The 13,661-nt window shown below is 44.8% G+C and overlaps 3 protein-coding genes across 3 annotated transcripts; all 3 read right to left on the bottom strand.

The window, feature by feature from the left end:
- Positions 1 to 292: 292 nt before the first annotated feature.
- LOC123396827 lies at positions 293 to 1,588 on the bottom strand. Its single transcript, XM_045091633.1, has one exon. The coding sequence runs from the start codon at positions 1,586 to 1,588 to the stop codon at positions 581 to 583; it is 1,008 nt and encodes a 335-aa protein (XP_044947568.1). The 3' UTR covers positions 293 to 580.
- An 824-nt stretch (positions 1,589 to 2,412) lies between these two features.
- On the bottom strand, positions 2,413 to 6,577 carry LOC123397532 (20 kDa chaperonin, chloroplastic-like). Its single transcript, XM_045092059.1, has 6 exons — positions 6,426 to 6,577; positions 6,165 to 6,337; positions 4,754 to 4,933; positions 4,287 to 4,442; positions 3,499 to 3,576; positions 2,413 to 2,752 (listed from the first exon to the last, which is right to left on the bottom strand). The coding sequence occupies exons 2-6, from the start codon at positions 6,330 to 6,332 to the stop codon at positions 2,579 to 2,581; spliced, it is 756 nt and encodes a 251-aa protein (XP_044947994.1). The 5' UTR covers positions 6,333 to 6,337; positions 6,426 to 6,577; the 3' UTR covers positions 2,413 to 2,578.
- Positions 6,578 to 7,256: 679 nt separating this feature from the next.
- LOC123397531 lies at positions 7,257 to 13,335 on the bottom strand. The gene is made up of 10 exons (XM_045092058.1): positions 12,017 to 13,335; positions 11,288 to 11,443; positions 10,843 to 11,196; positions 10,696 to 10,759; positions 9,528 to 9,745; positions 9,335 to 9,448; positions 9,102 to 9,207; positions 8,815 to 9,026; positions 8,363 to 8,466; positions 7,257 to 7,783 (listed from the first exon to the last, which is right to left on the bottom strand). The coding sequence occupies exons 1-10, from the start codon at positions 13,268 to 13,270 to the stop codon at positions 7,636 to 7,638; spliced, it is 2,730 nt and encodes a 909-aa protein (XP_044947993.1). The 5' UTR covers positions 13,271 to 13,335; the 3' UTR covers positions 7,257 to 7,635.
- Positions 13,336 to 13,661: the final 326 nt, after the last annotated feature.

Raw genomic sequence — 13,661 nt, 5'->3', positions numbered from 1 at the left:
ATGCCGACTATTAGGTTGGCTCTATATGACATAGCAACTCCTTGTAGCCGATTGTTGGTTGTATTATTAACCATGCTCTAAAGGTACTAAGAGGCAGCAAACGAGGCTGGGAGGGAAACAAGGAGGGGAGTTATTGAAGCACGCCTAAGCGTTTTGAGAAAACCTGTTTTTTGTAAAGTGTCATATGCACTCGTATAGAGGAGTACACGTATCATACATGACAATAAATAAATTAGTTTATGATACTAATAAATAATATTATGCATTATGAAAGTACATACAACTAACCTAATCGTGTAAACATGTAGATTTGACCAGAAACCCTCGGCTTCAACCTGATTGATGACTTGCTGGATGAGCGAGAAAATTGCGATCGAAAAGCATGTTTCACTCGCGACACATCTCTCAAACAACCGGAACACACAAGCTGAAGCTGGTATCTACAGGTTAATTCATGGAGCGCAATACAAAGCTACGAAAGCATGGCCGTACGTGGACGAAGCATCCCCACGACCACGAGGAACGCAGAGGGCGTATCTAATGAGCATCACGGTTTACGTGCCATGCCAGCCCACACGCCTCATCCGGAGGTGCCGACTGCCCGTGTCATGGGCAGGGGGAACCGGTGCCCCTCCAGGCTCGCACGTTCGAACGGGCCATCAAGGACGGAGCAAGCTGTCCACTCCTTCACGGGCTTCCCGTCGCCGGATTCACGCCCGCCGCCGTCGCGCTGGCGCTCGCCGCTCTTGCCCTTCCTCACGAAGCTCAGCAGCTTGCGGAGCCCCTTGGCCAGGTCCATGTGCGGGTTGGCCGCCGGGGCCGAGAAGATCGCCGGCGGCGGGCTCTCCAGGCCGCCCCACCGCTTCCTCGCCCGTGACTGGTCCGGCCGCGGCGTCTCCACCCACCTCGGGGACTCCACCGACGTCGCGCGGAGCGGCAGCTCCGACACGGACCGGAGGTGCCGCCCGGCCGTCACCTTTGGGACGAACTGGTCCAGCGGCGCCCGCCTCGGGCTCGGGCTGCCGCTGGGGAGGTCGTGCACCCTCGGCGACCGCAGGTTCCCGATCGCGCCGCCGGTCCCGCTGCCGCGCCTGAGGAACGGCCTCGGCGTGGCGCAGTCGCCCAGGTCGCCGCCGACGCTGTTCCGCCTCCGGTGCGACTGCGGCATCGCCACCGGCGCGCCGCTGCTCACCGTCCTGCTCCTGGGCAGTGGAAGCGCGCCGTGCTCCTTCCTCGGGGTGGACACTCCCGACGGCACCGTCCTCCTCACCTGCGGCGTGTCCCGAGCGGCGCACTTGACGGTGAGCGGGCCTGGCCTGCCGCCGGCACGCGTGCCGCCGATCGGCCTCTGCTGCTGCTGCTGGCTCTTGGCCGCCGCGGCGACGGACACGCGCCTGGCGTCGCGCCGGCGCATGTAAGCGTCGTACTGCCTGCCGCGGCGGCAGGCGCCGGTCCCCGCGGCCTCCCGCGCGCCGTCCGGAGCCACGTCGTCGTCCTCCCCGCGCCGCGCGGCGTGCAGGAGCTTGTACGCCGCGAGCTGCAGCTCCAGCTCCCAGAGCTTCGCCCAGAGCGCGTCGTGGCTCGCCATGGGTCCAGTGGAGACAAACAGAGACAATTCTCTTGCGTGCCGGATCGGGCGCGCCGAGCGCAGCGGGCTATATACGCGCGCGTCGCCGCGGCGTGATTAAGTCTGGAGGTGCGAGTGTGACCGTGTCGGACGACTCCGGGGTCTCGTGCTCGTGTTGGCAGCATCGGTTAATTGGCGGCAGAAAGCGGCACGGGGGCTTTGGACTAGTTTTTGTTGCGTTTGTTTGATTCGGTCGCGCGCGGCTGATGAGGACGCCGCCGGGGCTTTTGGTTGACCAGGTGGGGGGCGTCGACCTGGCCAGCTTCTCGCGGCCCAGAGACAGTGTGAAAGTCGTGCCAGGGCTCAGATTTTTCCTTCACGAACTGCAGGCTCGGAGAAGCTTAGGTCACCAGAATTGACTGGAGAAATTTGTATCCTTGTTAAGCTCTTCCTTTCGCTGTCCGAGTGGCATCAGTTTCTGTTGGACATTTTCTTTCAGACGCCGCACTGACGATTTGTCAGTCTATGTCTCGCCAGCAAGAAAGGAAGAGCCGGTTAGGTAACAACGCACAGATGAGCATTTTGTAAGACTAGGCCCTCCCTAGAGACAAATCTTCTGTACTGATACACCAACTCTAGCAGACGAGTATTATCCAGTATAGTCGTTCACCAACCGAGCCAAGTGCAATGTCTGCACGCTTTTTGACTACAAACAACTACCAAGCGTTCTTCACATGAGCGGGTTATTTTCAAGCCGCCAATCTTCGTGAGAAACGCTGACCCTGTCCATCTGTCAAAGTTTAGACGCCCACCAAACCAAGACGCTTAGAAGCAAAGCACAGACATTTCTGAAATCTAAGCCGTCGTCTTATTAAAACTATCAGGCAACATTTCCACGATAGAGCGAAGAAGCAATTCACAATTCACCAATCCCAAGCAAGAGCAATAACCAAACAAGGTTCTGGACTAAATATCAAAATTCCTAGTTCGCATGAGCAGGGCAGGACAAGCTTATGATGACAGCACAGCTATCACGTCAGATGATCTGAGAACGATGTACTCGCCTTCCGAACCCTTGAACTCACTTCCTGCATACTTGGAGTAGAGCACGCTGCTTCCAGGAGTGATCGACAACGGCGTCCTGCTGCCATCATCGCCCAAAGGCCCGGGGCCAACAGCGACCACCTGTTTCAGCCAAAGAGGTGGTCAGAGCTCAGTAATTCATGCAACAAGTCTACGCAACAACATTATATGACTATATCAAAGTGGATAGCTAACTACCCAAGACAGGAGGATTGCTCAATTCATAGCCATGCAGTCATGTATAGAGTGCATGTAGGGAATGCGAAAAAAGAATAAATGATGGTAGTATGGTGTGCCTGATTGCTCATGTTTCATATGATGGTAAAAATACATTCAAGATTGGGACCCCAGTTAAGGTCTAGTCTATCTATCAAACCTAGTCAACGAGCAATATGAGTACTACTACTTGTTAGGCGTCTAGGGATCTCCATAGTTGTTTCAGTTAGTGGTGAAAGTGGCATCTCGCGGACACCATTGTGGAAACTGGCAGGCGACAAAAGCAACAGGAAAAAACAGGTCACCACAAAATGAGCAAAAATATATAGCCAAGAAAACAGCAGGGTGTCTTGGCCTCTTGGGCACTGACTAATTACACTATGCAAGACTATAGATCACACTTCAACACAGATCTGGTGTTCCTCCTTCCCTTATAGCTTAAGAACACATATACTATTAACATTAATAAGTAGAAAAAACACAGTAAAAACAACACCTCACAGAGAGCGATAATTGTGTTAAGGGATGCAACTATTTCATAGTTGATATGTTTCTAGTTTGAGGTTATAAGCAGTTATGATCACGGTCATCTGATTAATTGCAGCAAATGCATAACAAACAGAAGTGCTCACTGTTCCAACAGAAGGCTTCTCTTTCGACATCTGTGTCAATAGCAAACCACCAGCAGTTTCCTCTTCAGACTCTGCAACCTAATGCCAAAGGAGAATAGAAAAATTCAGTTGGTGATGGGTGCTTGTGGTGTCTATATTACAAACTGTACTCAGACAAGAAAGAAATAGATCCTGGCAATCTGAATTAAGGTTTTTTCTACAGAAAATCTAGCTCCGCTGTTGTCTAATCTGAATGCTTCAAGCAAAAAAAAACTTCACATTGACAATCGCGATGCAATAATGCATAGTCGCACAGATACTGAGCATGGTGAACCTGGAATAGAACCATAGTGGATCTGAACTAAAGACAGTCCGGCAGAAAGAAAGAGCAGGAAAGAACAAAATTGAGGAGTTATACAACCAAGCTTTTTTTTATTTCAATTAAATGAGGTTGCTCAGGCTCATGAGCAAAACAGAGTAGATCAAATAACATAAGGAGTATTTTTCTTGTTCTACGTTGTATTTTTTTTTAAAGAGCACTTCTTGTTCGGTTGTTAATAAGTTGTTGCCCTATCGTTAGTGGGTAAAATTATCCTCTATTTTTTCTGTTGAATAGGTTCTATACCATAATGCCGTATTCTAATTTGATACATAAGCCATGAATATTACTTGGCAATAATATAGCCTATGCAAATTGAGTGTGCAGTTGCGGTACTGAACCAAGAAAGGATTTGAATACACATTCTGTTCACAAGAGGAATACAGTAACCACTTAGTAAAGAGTGTGGAAATGATGTGTTGAAATAAACCTTAATGAGAATACGGTCACTCAGTGGCTTCAGATCTTTCACGTCATCAGTGTCAAGAATACCAATGATGTCATCTTCTTTCATGATGAGGTGGGTAGTATCGTTGAATTCCAACTCGGTGCCAGCATATTTAGAGTAAATAACTTTGGCACCAACCTGTAACCAGATAATATATTGTTACTTCCTCTCATCGCAGTAAAATATTAGGTTAAACAGGAGAATAACATAAACTGTGGCCACGAAGAGGTCATGCGAGTAGTCTTCAAGAACATAGATTTTGATGTAAAAAAAAGATTACATGCAGTTAAGTTGTAGTGTTATTGTTTCTTGTCCATAAATGGCACTTCAGTAACAACACATTTAGGTGATTTATCTTTCAGTTTATTTTATTTACATGCTCTGCTAAACAGGTATAGATCCTATCACCAAACAGAAGATAATCTTAGTCAACCACATAGGGTACCTACCGGAACACTGATCTCGACGATGTTGCTGCCTAAGCTTGTCCCCTCTCCAACTGCAACAACCTCCCCTGCTTGTGGTCTTGACTGAGCTGTTGTTGGAAGCAATATCCCTCCAGCAGTTTTATCCTCAGAGGTCTTGCTCTTCACTAGTACCCTATCTCCCAATGGTTTCACAGAAGTATACTGCAAAATATTCACCAGTTTATGAACACTAGAGCTTAGGTAGAAACCAAAAGGCCAGGGTATTGCACATTACATTCTCAGAAGTTTAAACAGTATCAAAGCTAACTTGTAGTAAGTAACGGACCTGCTTCGCCTGCACAACTGCGATATAATAATGTGGTGATGTGGTGTATGAAGTAAACTACAGAAAGCTGTAGCTTTGCACATGAACATACTTGGTTGGTGCACAGTCATGCCACACCTCAATTTAGGCAAAGATTTGTTCCTTACAACCTGGATCCCACATGTATTGACTCACAAAAGTGTGGTGCTGATTCTGAACGCCTAACCTTAGGCAAGTTTGGAAGCAAAGTGTGCCAGATATATAGCAGCATAAGTGCATAACAATCTCCCCTAAAGCCAAAGCATATCACGCTAAAGAGAGTTAAACCGCATCTAATTACCAGCAAACTTGGTCCTGCCCCAAATTTGAAAACACGCAGGTTTGGTGATTACATCAATTTTATGTTTGAGTTCTGAAAGTCCCATTTGAAGGATGTGCATCAGAAATGCTCAGAAATCAGAAGTATCGCATATTTTTCATGCTACTTATGGTAATGGTCTTCATATTTATCAAGACAAGGGAGTAGCTGGGTTCAAAAAAGTATTTATAAGACAAGGAAGGCAGAAATTTACATTTGTACAGCAGAATAAGTAACATACTAAGGAAAAAAAACTACTCCCTCCGTTCCTAAATATAAGTCTTTTAAGAGATTTCACTAGGTGACTATATACGGAGCAAAATGAATGAATCTACACTCTAAAGTATGTCTATATACATCCGTATGTAGTCTCTTAGTAAAATCTCCAGAAAGACTTATATTTAGGAACGGAGGGAGTATTCAATTATGTACTCCAGTTTGTGTTCAAAAACAAGTTAGGTTGTGGATCTGTGTTTTCTAATAAGATTACAGAAAGTCTCATGACCAGCAATTCTCAACGAGTAACTAATCTTCGCTCCCTCAGACCTAAGCCTCCACGCCTCCACCTTGCAGTACCCTAAAGCACTATTAACCATTCTAAACTGGATAGGAGCAAGTGTTTGGACTATTGCGCTTCCTCTCCTACATCCTATCCAGTTTCCTTCAACGAAATAATGGCTAGGTGCAAGGTGTAGCCATAGAACTAGTAGCACAAATTGGGTAAATGGGCAATAGTAGTATTTGACAATTCCCGGTCATTTGAATGTTACCTTGGGCGAGACGACGGTGGCGGCCCTGACGACGAGGCCCCGGAGCCTCCGCCCGGTCGGCACGGGACGCGCAGACGACGAAGCGGGGACGCGGAGCCCGTCCGCCAGCGCTGGCTTCGCCATCGCCGCCGACGCCACCTTGGGGCCGCACAGATGCACCGACGCCATGGCTCCTGCCCAAACCAACCGCCAACAGCACACAAAATCACACCGTGAGTGAGCAACGAGAGGCCCAACGAACCGAGCTTCCGCGGCACGTACCTGCGGCAGGATTCAGCTGAGCGCGCGCCGGAGTGGGAGAGGGAGAGAGTGGTGGATGGAGCGAGGGTTCGTGGGGGAGGAGAAACCGAGGAGACGGGGGCTGAGCCTGACTGAGCTTGGGATAAGGATTTTGTTACTCTCGGGCAGTCGGGTTTAGGACGAAAAAGGAGGCTGCCGGATTGTTCTAGAAGATGGGTGCCGGTGCCGCGATTCGGACTCCCGCAACCCATCCATCCGGCCTGGGGGAATTGCTTCGAACCGGCCCAGCTATGTCTTGCGGCCTGGCCCATTATGAAAGGAAAAAAATATGTTACGAATGGATTGCAGACGCTCAACCAAACCCTGGAGGATCATAAAAAAACTCGGGAAATAAAAGGAGAATTGCATACTTAACAGAGACTTTGCGACAAACTGAATGATCGCATATAAGTCAACTACTCCCTCCATTTCTAAATAATATAAGTTTTTTAGAGATTTCATTACGAACTATATATGAAGCAAAATAAATAAATCCATCCTCTAAAATATGCTTATGTGCATTGGTATGTACTCCCTCCGTCTCAAAATAAATGACTCAGTTTTGTACTAACTTTAATATAAAGTAAAGTTTTGACATACTTGACGGAGGGAGTAGTTAACAGTGAAATCTCTAACAAGACTTATATTTAGAGACGGAGGAAGTATATCAAACAAACAAAGGGATCCCCACACCAAACGAGATATGCAGAATATAGGATAATCACGAGCGGTTGCATATGGCCCTTTCGTCTAGTGATGTCCAAAGATTGTCCACAGATGAACCATGTTTACAGAAGATACTGATGCACAACATTGGGCAAATGATATGTGAGGGATTACTTATAAATATTCACTCAGATACCCCCGGTCTTGTGATTTTACATTCTTACCCATAAATCATCCACAACTAATGAAAAAAGATTGTGATTCACTCAGTCATGCATTTTACATTTCCCCCTGTTCACAAGTATGTGTTGTAGAACTTCTTTCGGTGGGGCAATTGCTTTGCCAAAGAATTTACCAACGAGCATTTGGCACGTTCCTACGTCATGATCTCAGCATCAGAAATTAGGGGCATCAGCACAGCAAACAGACTGCTTCACCTTCAGCTCTGTATATTTGGACATCAATTTAGGTAATCTACTAACGGTAGTTAATAGATCACGCTGTCACGGTGGAGCGATACATTTCACTAGTCATTTAACAATTGGGCCAGCATAGCATCTGCACTCTCAGGACCATCATTGTTTACACTGGGAACTATATGCTCTGGCGATATGAACCGGACAAATTCTCGGAGTTCTGTGAAGCTGCTGTGCTCACTGTACGGTACTTCGTATCTGTACGGGTGAAGAAACAGCAGACAGAACTTCAGAATCAACCCAGAGACAGTAATCAGGTCATCAGAGATTTTGGTTTTTGTGAAGATAACTTCAGAAACGTTGAACTAACAACAAAAATCTCAATTTTCTCTAATGCGTAGACAAAGTTAAATCTAGTTTTGCCCAAAAGGATGCCCACTCCAGCTCTTAGAACAGCTTCTTCATTTTCGACAAATATTAAGTGAGGTTAATAAGGTGAAAACTCGTCTGAAGAAATAAGGTGAAAACTACAGTACTACAATCTCCTTGTTGAAAAGTGTCAATGGTGCTGAAATGATTTCTTACTATTTTCTTTAGGGAAATTACAGTGTGACTACCACTCCCTTGGAAATATGAAACGTTTGAGCTTTACATGATTATTATAGTCATGAAACATGCTTTCATGGTTTAATAATTTATAATAAAAAGTTTGCATATTCATAAAGAACTGTCGATAGTACCAAAGTTGCATGTTGGAGATTGCTGAAGTGCAGATGCCCAAAACATGAAATAATATTGAACAGGGGGAGTATTAGTTTAGCAATTCCAGGACAGTACCTGATGATTGTCCCTTGTTGACACCTTCTGCCTGGTGTCTTTTTCCTCCCTTTACCAAATGACCAACCAGTGGGACAAAATGCCACAATGAGGTCATATCGGTCCTAAAAAGTAAAGTAGCCATCAGAAAATCATAATAGATGACACTAAGATTCCGGTTTCCCATCAAGAACATGGGAATAACAATGCACTGAGATTCCGGTTTCCCACTGGATAGCAACTCTCGGGTATGAATTATGAAATGTTGATATTTAAATTTTGGCCATTTCATCAAACAGAAAGCTAAGCATAAAAAGAAAACCTAGATGTCTTTTATTAATCTTGGTATCAGATAAACAGAATGCTGGTAATGGCTGCCAGGTTGACCTGATACTCATGAATGATAGTAGCTTTGAGATATTATAACTTAAATAGTATGCAACTGGTAGGAAGGATAGAACAGTCAGCCTTACAGCATATTGACTCGATAAATGTTTCAACCGTTTGAAGCTTGCTAGAGTCCACATGGGGGCAACATGTATGTGACTTTCAGCTTCATTGGCTGTCAACCAGGGCATGATTTCCTGAGGAAGCTCCAAGTGTTTTAATATTTGCAGCTTTGCAGCTCCAACATATATTTTCTTCTGAAGCAAACGGGCAACCTCTGTAAACAGTCTTTCTTTTCCTGTGATCAGTGATAATATAAGACGTGAGATACAAGAGCATTTGAATATTAAAGGGCGCAAAGATGAAACTGTACCAATTGTGTAGCTGCCAATCAAAAACAGTGTTTTTGGATTAAAAGCTTCTGCTTGTATGGCCTCAATGACAAACTGTATTACAATCTCTTGACTTGGGAAGTCATACTGCAAAATAATTTTTTGAGTGTGAAGAATTAATGGTAGATTGGTCGTAAAAACTCAACTCTAAATTTTGTAACACTATTTTTTTGCAGGAACTTTGGTAACACTTTTGGTCAGGAAAAATACATACTCGTGGATTACAGTAGGTCGTGTCAAGTATTAGAGTGTGGATATGAGAAGACTGCAAAACAGGATTGTTGGTCATCTCGGAAGAAAATCGGAAGTCTCCAGTGTGTAGAACAGCCTAAAATGCAAGCAAGGAAAAATAAGATATTGACTAATCATGCGAACAGATGATAGAAGCAAATCAGAACAATACTTACTTTACCATTGGGAGGCTCAAAAAGGATGATTATTGATCCAGGGCAATGGTTGGCATCAAAACATGTCAAATTAACACCGGCAACAGTAACCCTTTTGTTCAGTGGCAATACATGCATTCTATCCCATGCGACACCAATCTTATGGTGTACAAGGTTTGCTGTTATTGAGGTACAGTATATCTTCCCATGACAAAAGCTCTTAGTCAAGCCTTGGTAGTCTGTTAAAGACAAAGACCTCAAGCTTAGGAATCAAAACATCAAATAGAAGTGTGTAGCATCACTGAGGTGGGAAGCACTCAATTGACTGAAACATACTATTAGAGATAGAGTGAACAACCAATGGGCATGCAAATAGACAAAGTCTGGTGGTCAACTAGTAACCTAGACAAACGTTACAGACGATAATTCAACAAAAAGTGAGAAATAAAATGGTTCTTTGATTAAACAAGAAACTGTCTACACGCCACTATCACTTTAGTCCATATGAGGTTGATGTCAACTCCATTTTGTGTGTTCCAAATTATAATTTACAAAAGGAACAGCAGTAAGCTAAGCAAGCGTGTTGTCAAATTATATTATTTTTTACAATTATGCACCAGTATATTCTGATTAGGTAAGTTCAAAAATTACTCTGATGCCACGGCTGTAGCTCCATGAACAGTACAAAACAAACGTTAAATATGTATAACGCAATAGAGGCCAGCAGTCAGCAGATTCAAATATACAGAAAAGAATTTATTTATTTTAAAGATAATCCTCCTACCAAATTCCATACAAATTCAGTGACTCACACACCAAGTGATTAACATAATGGATGAGTAGTAGGGTACCCTGGCCCTATTTCATTAGAAAAGCACTTAGATTGCTAAAGAACAGCCTCACGATGTTCATGAAGTCGTAGGGGCTAGGTATCTTCATACATTTTTGGGCTCAGAAAAACCGATTGCTCAGCAGGAAGCTCTTATACTGATTAAAGTTTGCAGACATCTCTTTCTGGATAACTTAGGGCAAAACCACTACATCACCACGAAAACATAACAAAATTGTTCGTTGGGATTTGAGAAATCTTCATTCAAACAGGGGGAAAAGCACTCAGGAAGTTTGGCGATCATCTTCTGTGATTACTCTATTAGTTGGCACTGGCACGCAAAAAAGGACCTTGACTTACGGTCTAGATGGAAGTGTGTCAAAAACCAGTGGCTGCAATCTCCTCTTAAGTAGCGAAATGCATCCTGCAGCAACAAATTTAGTTACAGAAACCACTACCGTATGAAGGACAAATGCTCAGATTGACTTGTGCCTGGAAATACCATACCACTCGAAAAGGTGTTCCAGGGATGCAACACCAAAGAGGTGTATCTTTAACCTTTGCTTTACGAGTACGACTTCTGCTAACAGCCGCCTTGGCACTAGAATTTTTCTGGTTATTTAAATTAGATGGTTTCTGGACTTTGTGGTCTCTCTGTTTCTGATCAGATGAGGAACACCGAAAGAATTCCGTAATTAATTTATTCCCGTTCATTGGACCTTTAGTCCTTTTAGTATTTTCAGAAATTAACACATCTGCTTCTGTGTCATTAGCATTGTCATTTTTCTTCCTTAATTCACCAAGAGCATGGATAATTTTCTTTCTGGGTCCAAGAGAAGTGATTCCCATACCTAGAAGATCCTGCAATCCATAGGCACCATTATGTCAATTCTTTTATCTATAACTAGAAAGACTGTCAAATTTAATACACCAACCAGTATACGTTGACTACCTCTTCTGTGAGCCACTGCAAGGTCTCCCAGTCAATTTCTTCTTTGGTAAAAATTTCCTCATATTTAGATAGCCCCAGGTTCCTTAACCATTCTACAACACACTTCTCAGTATTTTCTCCATCGCAAGGTCCTCTTTCATGATTGGGATTAGATTCCTGGAACAGAGGAAATTCAAACATCTTATGCAATGTTGATGAGAAATAATTGATACAAAAACCATTAACCAAAAGATATCGAATCAAGAGTCTCCTCCCATCACTTGATTTTGTGTGTGCTTGAGTTAACATGACACGAAAATAGAATCCTCATATCGCCAACAGCCCCACGATCCACAACAAAATATTGGCAAGATATGTTCATGTGTTCATCTATCAACTCAACTAGGCAGATAATGATGCACATGCACAACAACAGTCCATGTGACTATGATTAATACACAGTGAATGAAAATATTAAACAACCTCATGCTTAGGTTCAATAATGAACACTGGTACAAAATTTCAAGAAACACATCAGTACGGTCCCAATAAAATAAACTGCCTTTGAGAGCCCAATAAGTTATCATGAATGATTAATATAAACACTATACTAGCACAGCAGTTTAATATATGTAATACTCCCTCCGTCCCAAAATAACTGTCTCAAGCTTAGTACAACTTTGTACTAGAGCTAGTACAAAGTTGAGACACTTATTTTGGGACAGAGGGAGCATGACACTGAAGCATCACCTTAGCAGGTTCATCTTCGTCGAGGCAATTGTTAGTATGTGCTAACTGGAGCTCCTCGCTCAGATCAGAGATATCTGACCCACATAATGGGCACTGCACTTTATAAACTGACTCAAACCTCCCAGAATCCATTTTATTCCCTTCAACAGGAGTTGCCCTACTGTTACCATGACTGTGCACCTGATCCTCCATGCACAGGTTTATGAGCTCATTAAGCTGGGTTCCAATCTCAAAATTGTCACAATCGTCCTGTTCAAAATGATGGGTCGTACATGATTCCAGAAGCACTGATTCAACTGAATTCGAGGATTGATGCTCTACAAAATCTGCAGTTGAGCTTGATTTCTTCTCCCTAGTCTCAGGACTGCAAGTAGCAGCATCTTCTAAAGCAACTTTCCTCTCTTCAGAAACAAAGCTAGAGATTCCTGATCCGGGCTCTTGGAAGTATTTGCAATCTGCACCTCCAAAATCATATTTTGAATTCGGCACTAAAAGCTCTGATTCCATAGAACATGAGTGGCGATTGCCGTCATGGACTTCAAATCCACTCCACCTATTCTTTTGGGTCTCGGCTTGAGATGCAATCTCAGCTTCCATATCCGCATTCCCTTCATCAGAGACGGACGCATGGAGCCATGAACCAGATCTTCCCCCCAGCACCCTCTCCACAGGAACTGCGTTGCAAGCCCTGGAGACCCCTTCCGCCTCTTCACAGTGCCAACTTCCCAAATTACATGTTTCGCCTGACTCCAAAACAATCGAGTCTGTCGAATCGGGGAAGCTATTGGAACTTCCGTTGCAACCGCCGTAGCTGCCCAATCCTGTCTGCTCGGTAGCGCCTAACTTGGGGTCATCCGAATGGGACCTCGATGAGCCGCAAATTGCTCCACCCTTCACCTCGTTGCCCTCCGGTACGCGGCGCGTGCCGGTACCAACCCTCGAACGGCCGGCTAGGGTTTCGGCAGCCGCCGCAGCCACTGGGACAACACTCTCGGCGGAAGCCGTGCCGCTGGCAACGGGGCGGTTCTCCTTCCCGGAGTAGGGTGATGGCAGTTGTAGCTTCTTACGGAGGCGGCGCGAGACGGCGCCATTGGAGGAGGGCTTCAGGGGGCGGGGGCGGCTGGTGGGAGGAGGGATCTGGAAGTCGTCGTCGTCGTCGGCTTCGCAGCTTACGGCGGCAATGAAGGGCCTAGCTGTGGTGTTGGTATGGGGGGTGGAGGTGGAGGTCGCCGGCGGCCATGGGTTCGCCGGCATTTGGTGAGGAGGGGAATTTGGTGAGGAATTGGGAGATGGAATATTTTGGCCGTGGCTATTTGAAAATGAAAATGGAAAAGGGCGCGCCTATTTCTGTGAGGAAACGCAAGGGGGCTCCGTGCCTCCGTGGGCCCTTCGGTAGGCGTGTTTGCGTGTAACCATGCCATTTTGGCCTCTCTCTCTCTCTTTGTTAATCTACGAGATTTTATATTCACTAGCAAAAGGGACCGTGCGTTGCAACGGAAAAAAAATATCACACGCTTTTAATTTTTTTATAATTATTTTGATTTATTAAAATAATAAACTAACTAACTAATGTAGTCAGTCCTATCCTATTTTGTTGAGAAATCAATCCATTCATTGTTAATTCGATGTGGAAAATTGAGCGGGA

This window comes from Hordeum vulgare, chromosome 5H, assembly GCF_904849725.1.
Source record: "Hordeum vulgare subsp. vulgare chromosome 5H, MorexV3_pseudomolecules_assembly, whole genome shotgun sequence".
Taxonomy (NCBI): domain Eukaryota; kingdom Viridiplantae; phylum Streptophyta; class Magnoliopsida; order Poales; family Poaceae; genus Hordeum; species Hordeum vulgare.
The sequence above is the reverse complement of the archived record's forward strand: the minus strand, read 5'-3'. Positions and strand labels throughout refer to the sequence as shown.